This window comes from Pholcus phalangioides, unplaced genomic scaffold (assembly GCF_987345545.1).
Source record: "Pholcus phalangioides strain wild (caught in Gottingen) unplaced genomic scaffold, Ppha-v1.0 ptg000004l_1, whole genome shotgun sequence".
Taxonomy (NCBI): Eukaryota; Metazoa; Arthropoda; class Arachnida; order Araneae; family Pholcidae; genus Pholcus; species Pholcus phalangioides.
This window is the reverse complement of record NW_028301597.1, coordinates 11,403,339-11,424,548: the sequence shown is the minus strand read 5'-3', so window position 1 is coordinate 11,424,548 and position 21,210 is coordinate 11,403,339. Positions and strand designations below refer to the sequence as shown.

Here is a 21,210-nt window from a genome sequence, read left to right as displayed (position 1 = left end):
CAGGTAATGCGGATTTGCAAATACCAGTATTGAGAATTTATACAAGTTCTTTTGTATTTTCTTTCCTCTATTTAGCAACTCAATTATATACGGTAGTTTTTTCCCTCACCTCTGAAAAAATATCACTATAAATTTCTTATGAATGCATTACAGGATGCCAAAACTATACTCAGTGTGGTAGGCACTCTTAAAGTAATAAATTATGTGATGACTTTGTATTCGGTGCACTTCCTTTTGGTTTTTCGTCTTTGGGCATAGTTGCTTGACGTACCATATGTACGAGATTCAGGAGTGTCGGCATGTGAGACATCCATCAACTCTTTGGAGGGTGCTGAGCCATATCACCACCTAGAGATAGAAGGCCTTCACACTTTGCTTGTGACATCAAGTAAGTACTCCATTATCTCTCAGAATATTCAGGGAAAAAAAATTCCCTGCTCATGTCAGTATCATCGTTGCGAGAAAAAGAAATGATCGGGCTCAGAATTGGCAATTTCTATGCCTCGTATCCAATCACTATGCAGTATTTGTGAGTCAATCGGGTATATTCTAAGCAAAAATAAGAAACGAAATAGGATGCTGTGTTTCAAAATGTGGCAAACTTGCTAGGTAGTCTCAATGACGTTTATGGCAAACACTGCAGGTGTCTTCTATCTCTAGGTGGTGATGGCTGAGCCCTCATACAAACTTTATTGGAGAAGGGGAGGCAAGCAACCCGAGTCCTCAGGTTCCGGGGTGTACGTAAGTTGAACTCATCCACCCATACACACGCAAACACAATCTGCATTGCCACAGTCTAATTTATCAAAAAATAAAAATATAGAACTAAAAACAGTGACAAACTGAACATTTTTATGAAAATAAGAGGGCAGTCAAATATTTTGCATAAACGGAGAGAATGGGATGTGTGTATAGCCTCATTTTAAAATTTGTAGCGTGGCATGTGCATCGAAAATAATCTAACAGCCACAGAAATGGTTGGCCACCCCTGCCTTAAAATATATTGAAGAGAATTTCACTCCACTTCAAAATGTTTGCATATTGTTTTGCTATAAGTGAAGCAGTAATACAAAAAATAGATTATCTAAATTTGAGTGACATTTTAACTCCGTAAAATTTGAAGTAAAAATGTAATTTGATGCATGATTCATGCATCCATATTCACCGTGCTAACTAGTAGCTAGCACCAAATCGGTGTCTCAAAAAAAAATAATCGCTAAACAGCAGCATACTGTACAACAGGAACTTACCAAATCTCCAAGCAACTGTCACATTAGTGGCCATTATTTGTAGGTTATTGCTGTTGTTCAGAGGGTCAGTTTTTCATAAGAAATTGAATTAAAATTTTTAAAGTTTTGAAGTTTTTACTAATTAGAAGCTGTTTATTGGCACGGTATTTTGCAATACGTTAATTCGTATGACTATCTTTAATTTGTTTTTGAGAAAAAAAGACTCAAGGTTCTAAAAAAAAGTTTTATTTACATCTTTCCACGAGATCAAAGGAAAAAATATGATAAAAAACCCTAAAATTGTAAATGAAAAAAAAGCAGGGTCATTTATTCGCAATTGCTGTGGCAATGCTGTTCAGCGCTGCAGCAACTGAATTCATAGTATTTGCCACAGCATGCAGTCCTGTTTCGACACTCTCCTCTTGGCTGCAGATTGCATCTGCAACTGCTTGCAGAGCCTCGGCTGTTCTTTTCTGGGCATCAGCACTCACCAGATTTAGAATCTATCAATTTATTGATAGCGTCCTCTTTGCGTTTCCTCTTCAGTTGCTTCTGCAATGTGAACGACCTTTGAAGAGGTCTGAGAGTGCTTATCACAGGCGCCGATGATGTGCTTGCCACAGGTTCTGAAAAATAATTTCATTTGGTACATTAAGTTAAAGTAATTTATGTACTACATGTTAAAATAGGTAGGCAAAGTAAAAATAGGGTAATTTTGTGCCTATTTCAACTGCACATGGCCAAGGGAGCTTTGTGTAATCCATACGACAATGCAACAAACAATGCAATGCAAATTTTTCTCAAGCAGAATAAAACCATCTCTCCATGGGAAAACAAGGGAAATTTTTTTCTTCTTACCAAAAGCTGCTGGAGTCGGGCTCGCCAACATACTCTGCACAATGCTGACATCAATGTACTCTTCATCACTGCCAGGAGGTGGATACGCAGAGGATATGCCTGTAGCACACTGTGATGGCTGAAAAGAAAGGCACTTAAATATTAAACATTGTCGCATATTAATTATTATCAATACGAAACAATGAATCATTTCCATAAATGGAATAATCCCCTTTGCAAGAAACTATTCTTTAACATTCCATATTGAAGAATAGGAAAATAATAGGAAGAATATTGAAAATCCCAATGTACGGTATACTGCTGCATGCATGTTGACTTTTTGTTTTTAATCATCAGGCCCAATTTAGAGCTCTTTGCCAGGAATACCGGCAGAACGAGAACATCAAATTGCATTAAGAATGCTCTGTTTGTTGCTCATAAATATATGTTGGGGGACAGTGCGGTCTTTTTTCTGAGGCCCTACCTGACAAATTCTCAAAAAATTCAACCACTTCTAATTTTTCTGAGGCCCCTCTTCTCTAGAGAAGCCCAGGTGGGCCCATGCATTAAGACGGCACTGGTTGGCGACATAGTTTTGGTGTGTTCAAAAAGTTGGTGATAGCATACAGTATATTGAGAATTAACATGCTCAATGCAGGGAATTGACATTTACAATTTCTCATCATACAATAGCTCAATATAACCACATACTTGTGATTACTGAATTCTACACTTTGTAGCTTTTCCATTACCAGTATCAGGAATGGCTTCAGTGGCACGAATTGGAATGCTGAACAATTCATGTTGCAAACCCATCATACAGCTATGATCAGTATGAGGTAGGAGCAACAGTCATTGCTGTTCAGGCTCTCGAACATGTTTCATTTCAAAAACATAAATGTATAAAAAAAAGTATAACTTTACATGGTATGTAATGTTTCAGCAGATCTAACAATTTTAAAACTAAGAACAATCACACAAATTATACTAACTGCGGGCTGCTGTGAACGACTGCTAGAGTTAGGTGCTCTCTCTTCATCATCGCCGTACACAACCACATCTCCCATCAGGGCAACCACCCTCTCCTCTAGATGGTTGAGGGACATCAAGCTTGCTACCCCTCCCTCACCCGTCAGTGATGCCTCTATCCGATAGGCCACTGCTTTTTTTTAAATCTCACACTTGAAGCTGGCCCACGTCTGAAAAAAAGAAAAAAAAGATTGGGTAACTTTTTCCGAACCACATCACAGTCTGAAGTTATGCAGTTAGTAATTTATGGAAATGTGACAGAAAGAAATACACTTACTTTTTTCTAGTCCTTCCTGTTTTTTTGGGCCCGTAAGGCATGCTGTTCAGAATGTGGGCAAGGTCATCCCACAGTCCTTCCTCATGTCTCTCGTGAAGGACAGGGAAAACTTGCCCCCACCATTTCCCTGTAGGCCTCTATAAACGTCACAATTTTCTCAAAATGAGCTGCAGTCGTCCTATAATTCCTCTTCCTTTTGCTCTCTATTTTTCTATCAATGCGTACCACAAATCTAGTAATAGAACGTAAACACCAAAAATGCACGTGCAGATAGTGAATGGATGTTGCCACCGCTAATGAGGCAAATACAAACTTTAAATTAATAGTAGTAGTTGTTAAAATTTCGCAGAGCTGTGATTGGTCAGTTGGAAAATTCCCCAAAAGGGGAATTTTTCTGTCTTTTCCTCGTCACGTGACCTTAAGAATAAATTTTAACAATCACACCGTGGTTGCATTTGGAGCTCGATTCTTATGAACTGATTCTTACATATGGATGATTGGTTATTAAGAATCAATAGGTGGTACACCCCCTGATTTGGGATCAAATACAGTTTAGATAGTGTTTCCCAACAGGTGTGCCCTGGCACCCTAGGGGGCCACAATAATGTCTAAGGGGTGCCGCAAGATATTATGGAGATAAGTCAAAAAAGATTACGGTCCATTTAAGGTCTTAAAATAAATTAAGTGGAATTAATTACTCTCATGCGAGACAGACTCATTGGATAAGTCGCCATCTGGTGGCAGTGTCAGCAATGTGAGCTTTGGCCTGAGTTAGGTCTGACTGTCCATGTACGGCCCCATTCAGCACACAAAATCTCTAAGGGAAGAGGATTCATGAGCTTTCTAGTTTTATGGTATAGGGCAGCGGTTCTCAACTGGGGCTCCTTGTGTACTCTCCAGGAGATCCACAGCCACTTGAGGAAAATAAAAAAAAACCAGTAAAATAAAAAAAAATATTTACACAAAAATTGCCACGTTTTTAAGACAAATAAATCACACTGGTCAAATGGTCGACGCGTTTCGGCTCTTCAATGGAGAGCCGTCATCAGGACCTCGTGGTCAGAACTCACACGAATGAAGAGTGATGTTTACGTCTGGTCGTCCGAAGAGTTCGCCTTTGTATTTGCTGCGTCCGAGTGGTCTTTGGATGCGAATTGGGGAGCCATCTGTTGTAAAGTGTTGAAAGTTTTTTCACGACTGAGGTTAATAAAGCCTGTCCAAGCTGACGAAATAGGTGGTGTGTTTCTTCCATCATTAACGAGGAAATTCTGGCATGTTCTGATGAAATATCCCTCGAGAAAATTCAATTCCGAATTGTGTGTTGCTTTTTTAAAAACAAATGCTTTGTCAAAATCAAAATGATGTGAATGTTGCCAGCAGTGTTGGGCAATAGCCGAATTATCCGTCCGTCCCTTCTCAACATGCTTTCGGTGTTCTCATTTTGATTTTGACAAAGCATTTGTTTTTAAAAAAGCAACACACAATTCGGAATTGAATTTTCTCGAGGGATATTTCATCAGAACATGCCAGAATTTCCTCGTTAATGATGGAAGAAACACACCACCTATTTCGTCAGCTTGGACAGGCTTTATTAACCTCAGTCGTGAAAAAACTTTCAACACTTTACAACAGATGGCTCCCCAATTCGCATCCAAAGACCACTCGGACGCAGCAAATACAAAGGCGAACTCTTCGGACGACCAGACGTAAACATCACTCTTCATTCGTGTGAGTTCTGACCACGAGGTCCTGATGACGGCTCTCCATTGAAGAGCCGAAACGCGTCGACCATTCGACCAGTGTGATTTATTTGTCTTAAAAACGTGGCAATTTTTGTGTAAATTAAAACCAGGCAAAGTTACTCATTTTTTGTGATAATAAAAAAAAATAATTATAAATATTTTCAAATAGTAAAAATAAATCAGTAACTTTGATGAATAATTCAGAAATGGGCCTACGGGGCTCCGCCATATAATTTTTTTACTAGAAAGGGCTCCGCGAGTCAAAAAAAGGTTGAGAACCACTGAAACCTTCAAAGTAATACCAGAGAGTGACACCCACACAACTTAAGAAAAGCTGATAAAACGTCATTTGTCAACACTTATCAAGATTGTGAGATGCAATAGATATGTACTTTGAACCTCTTTCCACTGAGAATTTTGACTGGGTTGTCTCACCATTTGATTTCACAGACAGTGCGAAGGATATAGATTTCCCTGCTCGTGAACGAGGTGAATTTATTGATCTTTGTGCCAATCCCACACTCCGAGGTAAGTTCACCAAAAGTGAGGCATTGGTGTAGCTGCTTTTTGGCTTGGACTGAGAGAGGAGTAATCTAATGAAAAAAGCAATTAATGCACTTATGCCCTTTTGAACATCATATCTATGCGAGCAAGCCTTCTCTGCTACACTGATAACAAAATACAAAACCAGAAATAGACTACTACTAATACTCGACCTCCAAACCACAACACGGCTCCTACTCTGTCCCAAAGAGGGATATAAGCGGTTAAACTAATTCTCAACTGTACATGTGTGCACCTCGTACACATTCCTCTATGTTATTTCTAACGAATTTGTACATGCTGGAATCTGCGTGTATGTGCCATGAATCTAACGTGAAGCTTATTTCTGTGTAATACTTGCTATGTGTAGTGCTGCCATCTGTCAAGAAATAGACTGCAAGACCTTGAGAACAATTTACGTGTTCCGTTGCCAGCTGTAAAGTCTAATTTCAAGTATCTGTTCTCTAAGCATCAATCACAACTTTCACTTTAATGATTAATCGAACAAAACTCTAATGATGTATTTTTACTTGATGATTTTTGTTGTAGTAAACTTCATTCTGTTTTCAAGGAAGGGTGTCCCAAGTTTTTAATGTTATTCCCAATGGTGTCGCAAACTTCAAAAGGTTGGGAAACTCTGGTTTAGACAATTAAATAGAACTTAAAAAACCAAACACAATATGGGAAAATGCCTTACTTTATGTTTGCAGAGGTAATCTCAACTTCTCTAATTTTTTCAGCTGGCAAATTTCCAGACATTTCACTTCGATATCTAACAATGAATGGAACTGTACAATCTTCATTCAACAGCTTCAAGATATTTTTTGCATAAGGAATAGATATGTTTGTAGCATTAGCAACTATTTCTGCATCTTGCAGCTCATTTTTGATGATCTAAACGTACAAAAAAAATCAAAACAAAAATTTATAAAACCACCAATATTTCAATACACTGGCATGCTATACTTGAAAACTGTCAACTTTTAATTAATTTTTTGAGGGGAAAAAAACAGGCACGAGTTCAAGATAGCTATATGTTTGTATTTCACTTTACAGATTCATTGCTTGATTTGCCACAGCTTTATCCGATTGGTTCTTTTTTACAAAATTTTACACATATATTCTACATCCCTCTAACCTTATTTGAAATAATGGACTTTTTGCTTCTCTCTTCCTCAGACTATATACCGTCCATAAACTGTTGCATGCAAAGGAGATCCATCTAGGGTCTACTCCTTATCATGATTTACCACTAGTTCTTGAACATCATCCTCGAGCAACTCAAGTCCCCTTGTCTTCCCCAAGGACAATCTATTCAACAAATGGTGGTTCCTGTTCATGAGCTAGCCCAATGTTGCCCAAAGAAGGCAATGGAAAAGTCCAGTGGCAGGTAGAAACGACGAGTGTAACATAGGATCCTATAGGTAGGCTTGAGTTGAGGGAATGAGAAAAAAATTCTGAAGAAGGGAGCGATGGATGAAAAGGTTCAGAAAATTAAGAGCCCCTCAAGTCAAGCTCTGCACTCTTTCTCTCTCCATGAAAGAGGAGTGTGCACTACAATAGGGTCTGACTGTACAAATATATAGTATTTTGAAAGCTTTAATTAAGCCAGTCACTAATATATTACTATGAAAATTATATAAATAGTCATTATATTCACCATTCACTACGTAATTTTTCACCTACAAATAGCCCTTAATGCATTTCTCTGTAAATCTTGTTAAACTGACAACAAACTTGGCATGTTTGGTGACAGCTCCAATAAAATGATGACATCACGCCCAAAGAAAGGGTGGGATTATCACACAACTAGCTATTATAAAGGCTAGACACACATGCAAGAGCATTATTGTTGTTATGACTTGGAGATGATTGGACATGATTGTATATCTTTGTTAAACAATAATATTAAAACAATAAATGTGGTAAAATGAGTTTGAACCAGAAGAGAAGAAAAAAACCAAACAGAGTGAAGTCATTTCAAATCTGGCGTGTTCAGAAGCTTCTGTGAGTGCTTTTCTGCTGCTGCCATTAGGTCTAGCCGGGCAAGAGACAGCGAAAGTATGGCAGAGCCGGCACCAGGGGCAGCTCGAGATTACCTGCTGCCCAGGTGCGAACCATTTCTACATTCTACATTCATTCAAAAATACTTTCACCTCTTCCAATATTTTAATAATTTCCGATAGTATTGTACTAGATTTTTGTGCATACATTTGCTTAAAACATTAATTTTTAACAGGATATTGTACCACATTACTAATGAACAGATAAATTTATATGACTTTATTTTCAAAAGTAGAGAATGAGCTAAGTTTTTTGTATCATTCCTTATTTGAATCGTGGTATATAAAAAATAATCATAATTTTTTTCCAAATTAAATCGTTCCCATCGCGCATCGGATAAAGGTTTTACAGTAAGAGTGCGCACTTCTTTTTTTAATATTTGCCATCACGACATTAATGCCGCAAAAAATTCATATATTTCTTCCAATTTCAGAAAAAATTAGTGACTTCCAATGAACTTTTTGCAGCATCATTTACAACTAAATTGAGACTATGGGCTGTGCGCATGGGACTTCTTTCTTTTATACCGAGCACAACGCAGGTCTATCACCATCTATGGGCAATTTACTACCTAGTGAGTTGTACCGGAAGTGTAACTGTGTGTGTACTTAAAATTCAGAGTGCGCATGTAGTGTTGTGTTTGATTTTTCAGTGCTGCCATCTATATTTCAGAAGTAAAGTGAGTGATGTGTTATGATTGAATTACATTTGTACTGTTTGTAGGCCTGTTGCTCTCTGCGGTGAGACTTTTTAAAGGGGAGATCGGCTCGCATTCGTGCCTTGAAGTTGGAAACCACAGAAAACGAACTTCAGCCGACCGCCACTGTGGCGACTGCACACGGGACATAAAATTCTCTGGGATTAATATCGAAAATTCTTCTCTGTAATCCAATATTTTTGCCTTTCATATTAGCTCTTGTCATAGCCTTGGCCCCGCATATTACTAATGTCAATATCTAACTCCTCTAAAAATTTCAACAAGAACGTTGTTAATCATCGTCCTGTTGTATCAGTAATGGAACAAAAAAAAATAATTTTTTTCTGATCTCAACGTTTTTCGTTACTGTATTCAAATAAATAAATCGAAAACCACAGTAATTTGTTTTTCATGACTGATGTCTGGTGTGCAATCTAAAATAATAGAATAATACTTAGACTGTTTTAAGATGCCTAATAAACTCCCCTATTACTGTGATTATTTTATTTTGAATATTGTAACCTTTTTGATACATGGCGCCAATCTTTGTACCTCGTTTAAAAGTAGGTGATTTAAAAGTAGTAGATCACCCCATCATTAAATGTGTTTAAAGATCTGTCGAATATTTTACAATAAAAAAATGAATTGAAAAACAATTTACATTTTAATAATTTAATTCACTTTAGGTTAAGATTATAGAAGAGAAAAAGACAGACAGGACATTAGCCCGGGTAAAAAAGGGGGGGGGGGGAGGTTCTGAATCAAATTGGTTTTTTTTTAGTTTTTTAAATTATAAATTTACTATGAAGTGCCACCCCCCCCATCTTTTCATGTTTTTTGAGATATTGTGCCCTGGGGTGCACCAAAAATCACGGCCAAGGAGAGTTCTGTCAGAGTGGGGGGAGCTCAGGGTGATTGAACACCCAGTTTTCTGTTTCACAGGACTTCACAACACCAGACTTTGTTTTCGCGAAGAAGGGGTTGTCATGAACTTACCCCCGAAAAAGAGATGCCCCTCCCCCCCCTCTATTTTTGTGAATAATTGAGGTTTGGAGTCTCAAGAATAATGAAACCTTTGTTTCCCACACAAATCTAATTATTCTATTAATTATTAATCTTTAATAAATATATTTTTATCCTAATATTATTTTTATATTAGGGGCCGTTCAAGTATTAGGTAAGCAAATTTTTAGCTATTTTTGACCCTCCGTCAGCAAAAGTAAGCAAAATTTCGTCATCACTGCCCCCTACCTCCTAACGCATAGTGATGGGATCAGAAACGTATGCGGGAGGGGGGCATAGGGAGCTTGTGCGCCTCCCTCCTCCCAGATGAAAAAAATATTTTTAATACAAAAAAATATTTTAACAAAAATTAAAATACCTTTTTATATGTTATTATAATTGATTTCTGTTAATTTCAATGCTATTTGAAGGGTAAGAACTCAAAATTTCTCTTTAAAAAATTCATTGCGATCCACCCTTTAAGCCATACATGGTAAACCCTTCACCCGTGGACTAAATGCGACCTTGAAGTTTATCCGATGTGGCTTGCCCCCCTCAAACCTAATTTTGTAAAAATGAACTAAGTGGCACATTTACAAATTGCTTAAATGACCATTGGCAAAATTCGAGAGCATTTAAGTGGCCTGTGACAGATTTTCAGATCACTGAGGAAGGTCTCAAAGATCGCCTAAGTAACCCGTGACACACAGTTACAGAACACTTAAACGATATGTGGCACATTTAGAGATCCCTTGAGTGACATGTTGCACTGTTTTAGAGCACTTAAGCGGTCCCCAGTGCGGTTCTACATAATGTAGAATTGCAGAGAGAACGTTTTACTTTATGTAGAACTTGAGAGATATGTTTAATATCTCTCAAGTTACCTGCTGAATATTCCCAGAATGCTTAAGTGATCCGTGGCATAATTAAGAATCACTTGAGTTATGCGTGGCACAGTTCCAGAGCACTTAAGCGGCCCGGAAACATTTAGAGATCATTAAAGTGGCTCTGTAGGGCAGGGCTTTCCAACGTGAAAGCCCACGCGGAAACCTTGATGGCAACGAGGCTATTCCGCTGAACCCTTAACAAATTTTGAATATTTCTTCAATATACAGGGTGTCCTAAAAGTCTGCATTCACTCTGCAAAACAAGAATCCTCACTTGCAGTAGATAAAAGTGTCAAAAATATATATATTTGTGAGTTACACATAGTGTGACCATATGATCCATATTTTACGGGGCAGTATTATTTTTCATAATATTTAGTTATATCATTCTTTTAATAAAAATGTTAATTTTGTCAAGCTTTCTGAAAAAACTCACTTTGAAATTTTTAAATCGTGAATTCGTTATTTTAACATGAGCAATAATGGATCAATGGAAAAATGTCCGTTTTTTTTTTTGTTTTTTCATATGGTCATCGTAGTTATGCATATAGCTTCAGGATAACAAAAAACATGCTCATTTAATATTTTTTCTCCTCCACATTCATTTTTCTTATTTTCAATAAACTAATTAGACAAATACTTATACAGTTCACAGCCGATCCCAAACGGCTTTTTTGTTTCTCACCGAGAGGGGTTTGAATGCCAAACGTTTGGTGTGCACACTTTCTTCAATAGCAATGTGCTGTTTGATCATCGTGGTGCTGTTTTTGCAATAGTTCCTTGTATCAGAAAAAGCACTGTGAAGGACAAAAGAGGGTATTGAACACGTGACATCTCTGAGCATCTTGTGACACAGTTCGCGAGTATCTTATTGACCTGTTCTACCATATTTCACTGCTATGTAATTGGTATTTCACAAATAACCACAGTTTTTTAATCTTTACAACTAAATTATAAATGTCCATAATTATCAGAAAAAACACGCCAATGCGTCGATGACCCAGAATCATAGGAATCGATATAGGGATATATAAGGATCTATATATAGGGGCCGGTGAAAGCTCGAATTTCGGACGTTGGCCGGGTCAACTGGGCTGGACACTTTGTGAAGGGGCAGCGTCTGTCTGTCATAATAATGGCGTAATGGTCATAAGGCACTTATGACAGACAACCAATAAGGAGCTGGTACTGTGACGTCACAAAACTTGCGTTCACGTCCGAAATACGCTCTCGTGTGACCAGGGGGTAAAAGTTGCTAGAAAACAGGTTTGCCACCAGCGGGAAAACTCTCCCGCGTGTCCGTAGCCTGATGACTATGCTGTCTCTGACCAAGCTATCAATAGAGCCTGGATTGTATGCACTAAAAAAGTGACAAAATATGCTCTAAAAATATGCAAATATGGAATTAAAAATGCAAAAATAAGCACTTAAAATAGAAAATGTGCAACGGAAATACCAAAATACGCATTAAACACCGCAGAATAGCACTAGAAATCTGGAAAAGTCAAAAAGTCAGAAATATGTACAAAATAATGAGAAAATATGCAATTAAAAAATCACCATGCAAAAAAAAGCAGATTATTTTTTTATATTTCTTAGTGCATATGTACTTTTTTTACAAAAAATATCCCCATATATATATAATAGGATAAAAATACAAGAGAAATGAAGATAAAAAATGAAGATGTAGTGAAAAAATATATCTTTTGAATGACAAAAGTGCTAGTGCTGCTCACTTGTTCTTTCAAAAATATATATATACAAAAAAGAATTCTTCTAAGAAAAAGGGGAAAAAATTGAATTTTATGAGAGTGAAATAGAACCTATGTAGTGGGTCTTCATCAGGGGACACCCCATGCATGGTTCGAAAAGTGTAGGCATTTCTGAAGGGTGGCTATGCCTAAATTCATCAAAAATGCAAACCCTTTTTCCCCGATGCCCACCTTCTCAAAAACATGTTAGACGAAAAAAAAGACAATGAAAAAATAAAAAAATACAATATTAGAAAAAAATATATATACAGAGCTTCACATACAGATATAAGCTCAAAGAAGCATCAGAAAAAAATGTTATACAAAGTTACAGGAATAAAGAAATTACAGTGAATATTTTACAAAATTTATGAAAAATGTCAAAAATAAATTAAAAAGTAAAAAATAGATTATCCTATATTTTCGAAATATTTAGTTCGCTTAGAAATATGAAGCCCAGAAAATTAAATATAAAATAATTAGCCAGACCAACTTCTGAGTTGGATATTCCTGCAATAATGTTGATTTCAATATTTTATTTGTATCTTCTCAAGCACGAAAATGAAAATTAATATATGTCTCTGCATTTTCTTAAACTATATAATTGCATCACTCCATATAGTTCAGGATGTTTTGAAATTAATTATGGGCCCATAAATTACATTTAAGAAATTCCACAGCTTTAAGCAAGCATTTTTTGAAACAAAAGCAAGCAAATCAATAACTTGAGCTTCAAGAAAATTTTTGAAATATCTAGCACCCATCAAAAAAAACAATTCATTTCTACTTTCTTTAATTTTGATTTATGTCTTTCATGAGTTGTGCAGGAAGTCGCCATATTGGTTACCTTGTCTATGATTTGTATGTCACTCCAAAGAGAGAGAAATATCCATGTGATCCAAAAAGCCTTATTACAAACAAGATACAAACAAGAATATTCATCTCACACATTTGTCATGTTTTTTTTTAAAAATTCATTGCAATTTCAAGTAGTGCTTTATTTCCTGTGATTGGCGAATTTTCTGTGATTTTAGCACGAGTTAGCGACTTCGCTTACTTTTGGCAACACTAAGTGATAATTGACATTGTCCCGTATTTCGAATCCTAATTTCACATATTTTTCTCGAACAAATATGGTCACCCTAGCAATAAGCAATTCTTTATTTAGGATCTCTATCTTTCGTATTTCCACCGATAAAATATGGCAAACCTACGTATACCAATTTGTTTTCCATGACCAACACACCACACAGACACTTTCCCTCGAATAGATGAGTCTTTATGTGTTTTCATCATATTTCTTGTTCACAAATCCACAGATAAAAATCTCGGTTACTTCAAGACAAAATGATATCGCATAATCCGCATTTGCAAGTTCCATTTATCAATGACAAAATATTAACACTACAAAGATGGATGGTGGTCTTTATGACCCTGCGCACTGTGTGTTTAAGCTTACTTATCTCTATTAAGAATAAACCGAACCACTTGGAATTTCTCGACTTTTCCTGAATTAGCATGTTCTTATTGTATGCCAAAGCGTTTTTCATTGTTTTTTAACAACGAAGATACGAGCGGATATACCTAGAAAGACGGAAGGGGGTCATAGTGACCCTTCCTTATATTCTGGTACATTATGCGGTAAATACTATCATCGTCACAATTGATTTCTAAGTAGGTTATAATCCTTCTGAAAGTTGTCTTTTGCATTTGACCTTGCATGTGACCTTTCCATGGCCCCCACATCCTGTAGCGGGCCCCTCGGTCAGACTTTTAACGGGCCCCTTCTGTAATTTATAGCGTGAAAAAGCAAAAAATGATGAGAACTGTCCCGGGTCCCAGGGCTAGAGCCCTGTCAGCCCCCCCCCCTATGTGGGGGCCATGGCCCTTTCTTTTCCCCTCATTCTTATCTGCAAGTGTCTACAACAGGTATGTCATTTTTGGTTTTCGTCAAGCATTCATGCCATACCATCCGATAAATTTATTCTGGGACGTAGAAAATTTGAGTGTATGTGATCTTTTCAAACAGTTAGTTTAGAAATGATGAGAAAGTGTATATTTACTGAAGAAGAAATACTTCAGGAGATGCAAAGATTATATGAGAGAAACTCTGGAAGCAGTGATGAAAGTGCAGAAGAGCATAGATCTAACCTATGCTGAACTGTAGAGAAGAAAGTAGTGGTTCTGATGACAAAGATTTAAATGAAAATAAAATTATTTCTCCACCGGTGCCTCAGTTGATAGAAAATAGGACGCCATTGAGAAACAAGAAACATAAAATCGTGAGAAAAGTTACTTGTTATACCTCGTTGAAGCCAAAGAAACGATCTAAGAAACTGAAGATGGGAGCATATGGAAAATCATAGAACCTTCCTCAACTTTAGGACGTAGAGAATCACAAAATATACCGAGAAAAAATCAAGGCCCCCACATTTTATGCGTCAAAAAACCGAAATGAAAGTGTTCCGAGTTCGTGACGCCTTATTTTCTGTGATAAAATGATGCAACATATACAGAAATGTATAGAAGCTGAAGCTCATCGTCGTCTAAATGAAACTTCTTGATCAGTTTCTTTGAACTGGATGGAACGATATTCATTATGTACGCAAGAGGTCTATTATGGTGCAAAAAACTTTCCCTTAAATTCATTGTGGTCATCGATTTGGGGTCCCCCATTTTTTCCTCAAACAATGACAAGAGACTGTTTCAAAGAAATTTTGAAATTCACTAGATTCGATTTGAAATCTGAAAGGTCTGAAAGATTGAAAACTGACCAATTTGCTCTTGCATCTTCACTATCTATTCATTCATAGAAAACAGTGCGACTTGCTACAAACCAGTGCCCAATCTAACTGTGGACGAACAACTTTTACCCTGAAAAGCAAGATGTCCATTTACACAGTATATCCCAAGTAAGCCAGATAAATTTAGAATAAAATTCTGTCTTCTTGCCTGCGTTGACTCCAAACATATTTTAAACCGATTTCCTTACACTGGAGCAGATAACACCAGACCAGCAAATCAAAATTTCCACGAACATGCTATAATTTGATTAGTCGAACCTTATCTAGACAAAGGTCGAAACATAACTGATAATTATTTTACATCTTTGAGATTATGTGCTTTTTTGAAATCAAAATCGACAACCTTGGTTGGGACCCTTCGAAAAGACCATCGTGAGGTACCTCCAACTGCAAACAGGATCTATACTTGTTGATAGTATTCAAAACTAGAACTGATATAATGCTGATATCTGATCAGGGAAAAAAAAACTAAAAATGTTTTAGTTCTGAGTTCACTTCATATTGCCAAACGAAAACGTAAAAAAGACCCCAGAAACAGTTGCCAACGAAACTAAATACGGAGTGGACATCGTAGATCGAATGCTGAAATTATACACCACCAAGACTGGACGTCGTCACTGGCTAATGCAAGTTCTGGGGAAAAAAAGACGAAAATTCTGTGAAATTTTAATTGCCGAAATTGTAATATTTTATACCGTCCCTCAACAGACCGCTTTTCACGAGAGCCAAGGGGAAATGTTTCCGGAAAAAAATGACGAAAAAAAATTTGGTGAAATTTTAATTTGACGAAATTGTAATATTTTATACCGCCCCTCAAGAGATCCTTTCTGATGAGTGAAAAGGAAATTTTTCTGAAGAAAAAAAAAATGTGTTCATTTCATCAGAAATCTATTAAAATTTATAATTCAACAAGAATCTTATTTTATTTGGCATCCTGCAGCTTATATAATGAAAATTTTGTCAATGTTTGTTTTACAGATGAAGAATTTCATACTTTTCAGATGAAGAAAAGCATACATTTACCCTGATTGTGTTTCAGCATTCTATAGAATGTCTAGGCAAAGTATATAATAAAACCAGTATTTCATACTTTGCCTGAAACGACAAGGCATTGTATAGAATGCCGGATTTCATATTTTGCCTGTAATATATATATCATTAAATTTCATTGAATCTGGCAACTGCATCATGGCAACCAAAATCTCTTGGTTACCAGTTTTTTAATATTTATTCAAGTCAAAAATTGAGATTAATATTGAAATACAATTAATTAAAATAATCAAAATTCAATATCATTTGAAGTTACCAATAATTTTATTTTCAATTAAAAATGGTAATGCAGGGGTGGGAAGTGACAAAGTCCATTTCGGAGCAGTTTTGAAACCGCAAAATTGAGGATTTGGAGCAGCAAAATATAGGATTCTGAGCAGTTTTGGAGCAGACATAAATTTAAGCAGTGAAATTAACTTACAAGAATATTTTCGTTAACCCCCACCCCTTTTCAAAATAAAACAACTACACTGTCTTCTGTTATCAAACATCTTTTTATCAGCTTGTTTTTATTTTTGGTGTTCCAGGCTTTTGACACCTTGTTTGAAACAGCGGCTGTCATAAAGTTTTTGACACCAGTCTATTTAAGATGATTTTTGCTTACGGAGGGCACTATCGGCTGTCTGGAAAAGCAGCACTTCAAATGGGCTAAAAAGTTTCTATAAGATTTAAATTTTTTATACTCGGAAAGAAATTGTTGCAAAATGGGAGAGAATTTCATAAGAATCAACACGATGTTTGGCAATTCAGCATTCGTTATTTCGTGAGATTGGCGACTTGACACTCTTTATTTGGTGAGATTGGCGACTTGACACTCTTTATTTGGTGAGATTGGCGACTTGACACTCTTTATTTGGCGATATTGGCAATTTAAAACTCGTAATTCGGTGAACATGCTCTTTTAAAATGGAAACACTCACATTTGCTCTTTAAAATTGAAAGACCATTGCAAACCATCTTCTGTTTCACGATCACAAATATTATTTGGGTTTCGCAATGGAAAGTCTGATAGTTTAAAAAAGGTGATAGTTTAAAGTACAGAGGAATAAAACACACTCTTTTCGGGAAGAATCGTTTTGCGGAGTGCAGGAACAAAAATATTTAGCCGTCCTTTCCGAAATACCGGGAATACTGAAGCAAAATTCACTGTTTTGGCAATTTGGCGTAGAAAAATATGAAAATACACTATTGGAGCAAGATGTTAATTTTGACGCAGTGCTGCGCAATAGGCGCAGAGTTCTCACCCCTGCAATGTCATTTATAATTTTGATGAAATTTAAGAAAATTGATATTCAGCTGCCGAAAATTAGGTATTCGGTCAAATCACTATTTGTCCCATCCCTGATTAGGACAACATTCTATTCTTCCATGTAAAGAAATTGTATTCAGCTGGTATATCATTTCTACTAGGAAAAAAATAAAATATAAAAAAAATAAAAGACACCAAGGCTAGAAAAGTATGTAAGTTGTTGACTATGAAAGTGATTTTGTGGGCTCTGAATGATTTTTAACAAAAACTACTTTTGAGAATAAACCCAGATGGTTTTACTGGGCTCAGTTTGCCAACCCTGATATAGATACTTCTAGCCTGGTAGGGGTGCAGAAAATTATTTTGCCCTGTCAGCCAAACATTTCATAGCAGCAGCAGTATGGGGCTTTATATTTTATCCTGAAACAGCGGAACTCATTATGTTGTAGTGTATGCCAAGGCACTCACAGATAAAGCGGTATTTTTAGAAGCTCAAACTCTAGCAAAATCAATTTGAAAAACAATTATAAGAAAATCCTTCTGCTTTTCTCCTCTAAAATTCTGAAATGTATAGTATAAACTCAATCACAGTGAAATTGCAAGTGTTTTTTTTTCACTCCGGCATTCATTCTTTTAGTCGATGAAGGCAGAAAATTAAATATGAAGTACAGGTGACTGGATAGGCTACCCAGTGAAGATGATTGAAAAGAAAAGTCAAATGGGTCATTCCACGTGACCAACGTAACATTCACAGCCAAAATTAGCTGTTTTTCACTTGTTAGTAATGGAATTTTATAAAAAGATAATTTTAAACGTTATTAAACTTGTGCACCATCTCAGGAAATGGTATAAAAATTGTTGGATGCATAAGTATGCTCAATCTATGAATTTTTTTTCATAAATAGTGGCTATGACCCCTATGTCACAGCTTTTATACCCCCTTGAAAAACACTTCATTTCTTGTAGCAATTCCTGTGAATCTACATGTTTCAAGTCCCAATTTTTTCACAATATTGCTTTCAACTGTTGAGTTTAATTTAATATACCTGCCAAAGCATCAAATTAAATAAGTTGAAAAAAATTTATTTGTGCTCAAGTGCGTGTGACTAACATAACTTGTGAATTTGTTGAGTTCAGATACAGAATGGGCAGATTTAATTTTATTAAGTAGTTGATTCGTACCCCTACACAGATTTTCCATTTCTGCTATTTTATTATAAATGATATCTGTGGAGATATACAGACGCACCCCCCCCCCCCCGGAAATCAAGGTTTTCTCCTTTATTGGAAAATATTTTTGGAAACTCAGCAATCTGCATTCACGTGTTTTGTTAACAAAATTTGAGTTGTGCGTGTTTAGGATGGCTCATTTTTTAGTGCTATTGATAATGCTTCGGAATGGCAAAAAAAAGTGAAAGGTTTATGAGAAAAATTGTATATATTGACTATGCTTGGCGAATGTACGTCAATTGCTGCTGTGGCCCGCCATTACGGAATCAACGATGAAATGCATCAAGAAAAAGGAATCTGAAATTCGTTCAGCTGTGGCTGTAGCTGCACCTATGGCAGCAGAAACTTTGCATGGCCTACGGGATCCATGTGTTTCTTGTACAGAAAATGCTGTTTTTTTGTGGATACAAGACTGGCACAAAAAAGGTATTCCAATTGATTGTAGTATTATAATGGAAAAGGCAAAAAAATTTTACTCTCCCATAAAGGGAAGGGCTGGTGAAACGTCTATTTAATCAGAATTTTATGAAAGTAAAGGTTGGTTTCATAGCTTTAAGAAACAATTCGGATTATGCAATGTAAAAATCATGGGTGAACAAGCCTCTGCCGACCAGGAAGGCAGCTAGAAAATTTCCAAAGACTTTGCAGAAAATTACTGAAGCTAAGGGTTGAGGTTATGCACCTCAGCAGGGGCTTAACGCTGACAAAACTGCACTATTTTGGAAGAAAAAATCACAAATAACATTTATCAATCAAGAAGAAAATCGAGTGCCTGGTTTTAAGATAGACTTACTATGTTGTTTTGTGCAAATGCGTATGGGTACATGATAAAGCCCACCGTTATTTTCAAATCTGCGAATCCACGAGCATTGAAAAGAAAGGATGTCAAAGCTCCCATTATTTTGGATGAACAATAAAAGGGCTAGGACTATGAAAACAATTTTCCTGGATTGGTTTAAACAGTGTTTCATTCTGGAAGTCAGGAGGTACCTTGAGAGTGAAGACATGTCATCCAAAGTTATTTTGAGACTGGATAATGCTCCTGTACAACAAGACATCAATGTATTCAAAGCTGATGGTGTGGAAGTCCTTTATATGCCTCCTAATCAACATCTATCATTCAGCCCCTTGATCAGGGGGTAAAGCGAACATTCAAGGCTCACTATACATGCCACTCAATGGAGATGATTGTGCACGCAATAGAAGATGCCAATGCATACAATGGCTTGGAAGTATAGAAGAATTACACCATCACTAATGCCATTACTGTCATAACTAGAGCCGTGGCAGTAGAAGACAAATTTACAATGAGTAACATAGCAGAAGGGCTTCACAAGTTCACAAATCAGCAATAGATTATTTTCATGACATACGTACATTCTTCACAAGTAGGGAAATTAGTAGAGAAAGACAGGGTTGGGGTTTTGGACAGGACACGTGGGGAAAAACTGTCTGAAACTGTTCAAAACTTCCAAGTTTCAAAACGTTATGCGGAAACCTTCGGTTTTTTTTGGTTTTTTTCCATGATACTAACATATTAAAAAATAATAGCGAAAAATAAAACTAACTAAATCAAAATTATTTCAAAAAGGTGTCATTTGGTTTTTTTAAATAAGTTAATGGTTTCACTAATTGTCAATTGGTTTTAGGCTGGAAATCTGATAGCGAACTAATATCACTCATATAACTGTTTAAATAAACACCGTTTTAAATTTTTTAGTTTGTTGTAAATGTTATTTCTACTTCACATCTTATTTTTCATGTATGATTATGAAGCAGGTACTGTATTTAGAACAGTGTTTGTCCAAAACCCTGCTGAATCTGTCCAAACATTTATCTTTAAAAAATACATTATATTGAAGGTACCAAATACGCATCCACAGTTATAATCATTGCATTATTGTGAAACTAATCATAAATATCATTTTTTATTACATACCAATATAATGATGTGAATAAACATTAATGGTGTAGTGTTCAATTAATGCAAATTGTTCTATTTCGACTTTTCAAACTTTTTTCTTTAAATTTCCAAGTGAACTTTCTATTTTACATTCTCAATTTTCAAAAACTAATTATAAATAAAGGAAAATATCTGAAGAAAATGAGGTCACTATGTAGCACCTACACATGAATAACAGAACACAAGTTCACAAACACTGATTACACCTACATGATGATAAAAGACCCAAAACTTTTGTTAAATTTAAATTGTTGCTCTTATGAGGCTAGAAGCTAGTATTTCACCGGATAAATTGAAACTATATTTACAATTCTATCACATGGGGGACAGCAATAAGAAAAACACTGGAAGAAGGCTTATCAAAAGACTGTCTTTAACACATTGTTTATTTATTTTCATGTCCCCCAAGTTACACATCAATTGAAAGAATATTTTCAAATTTTGTTATCTTAGAAATCATCTTGGCACAGACAATGCAGCTAAATTAGTTATGTGTTATCAAATGTAAAAGATGCAGCTGCGCTTAATTATTAGTGTTCGATTATTACGTAAGTTTAATTTCATTCTGTAGTCATATCTATTGCTTTTTTCTAATTTTCATGTGACAAATTTCAATCCCATTCTTGTATCTTTCATGTTTCTATAAATCTAATATTTAACTTCAAAGATAGTTCAGTTTTCAATTGTTTGATAACCTGATATCAGTCATATAACCCTTTGCACATACTGTTTTGAATTTAAAAATGTTATTATATTTAATGTAATTTTAATAATATAATTTATATAATAATAAGTTTATTATCTGGTTATAAAAGTTACCTCTTCACTTATAGTTATAAATAGAAAGTTTTAGACA

The 21,210-nt window shown here is 35.9% G+C and overlaps 2 protein-coding genes across 13 annotated transcripts in view; both read right to left on the bottom strand.

Moving 5' to 3' along the window:
• LOC149086538 (S1 RNA-binding domain-containing protein 1) overlaps positions 1-21,210 on the bottom strand; it is a 542,948-nt gene that overhangs the window by 440,359 nt on the left and 81,379 nt on the right. For 7 of the 12 annotated variants that reach the window (XM_089256006.1, XM_089256008.1, XM_089256015.1 and 4 more), the window contains one exon: positions 6,355-6,551. The exons of 4 other annotated variants lie outside the window; for them this stretch is intronic. In XM_089256006.1, coding sequence (XP_089112132.1) covers positions 6,355-6,551 — 197 coding nt within the window. Of the gene's footprint in view, positions 1-1,720; positions 1,835-6,354; positions 6,552-21,210 lie in introns of those variants that run through there. One more of the 12 variants, XM_089256017.1, reaches the window with a different exon arrangement.
• On the bottom strand, positions 1,491-3,447 carry LOC149086539 (uncharacterized). Its single transcript, XM_089256019.1, has 3 exons — positions 3,059-3,447; positions 2,088-2,205; positions 1,491-1,855 (listed from the first exon to the last, which is right to left on the bottom strand). Exons 1-3 carry the CDS (start codon positions 3,170-3,172, stop codon positions 1,710-1,712), a joined length of 378 nt encoding a protein of 125 aa, XP_089112145.1. The 5' UTR covers positions 3,173-3,447; the 3' UTR covers positions 1,491-1,709.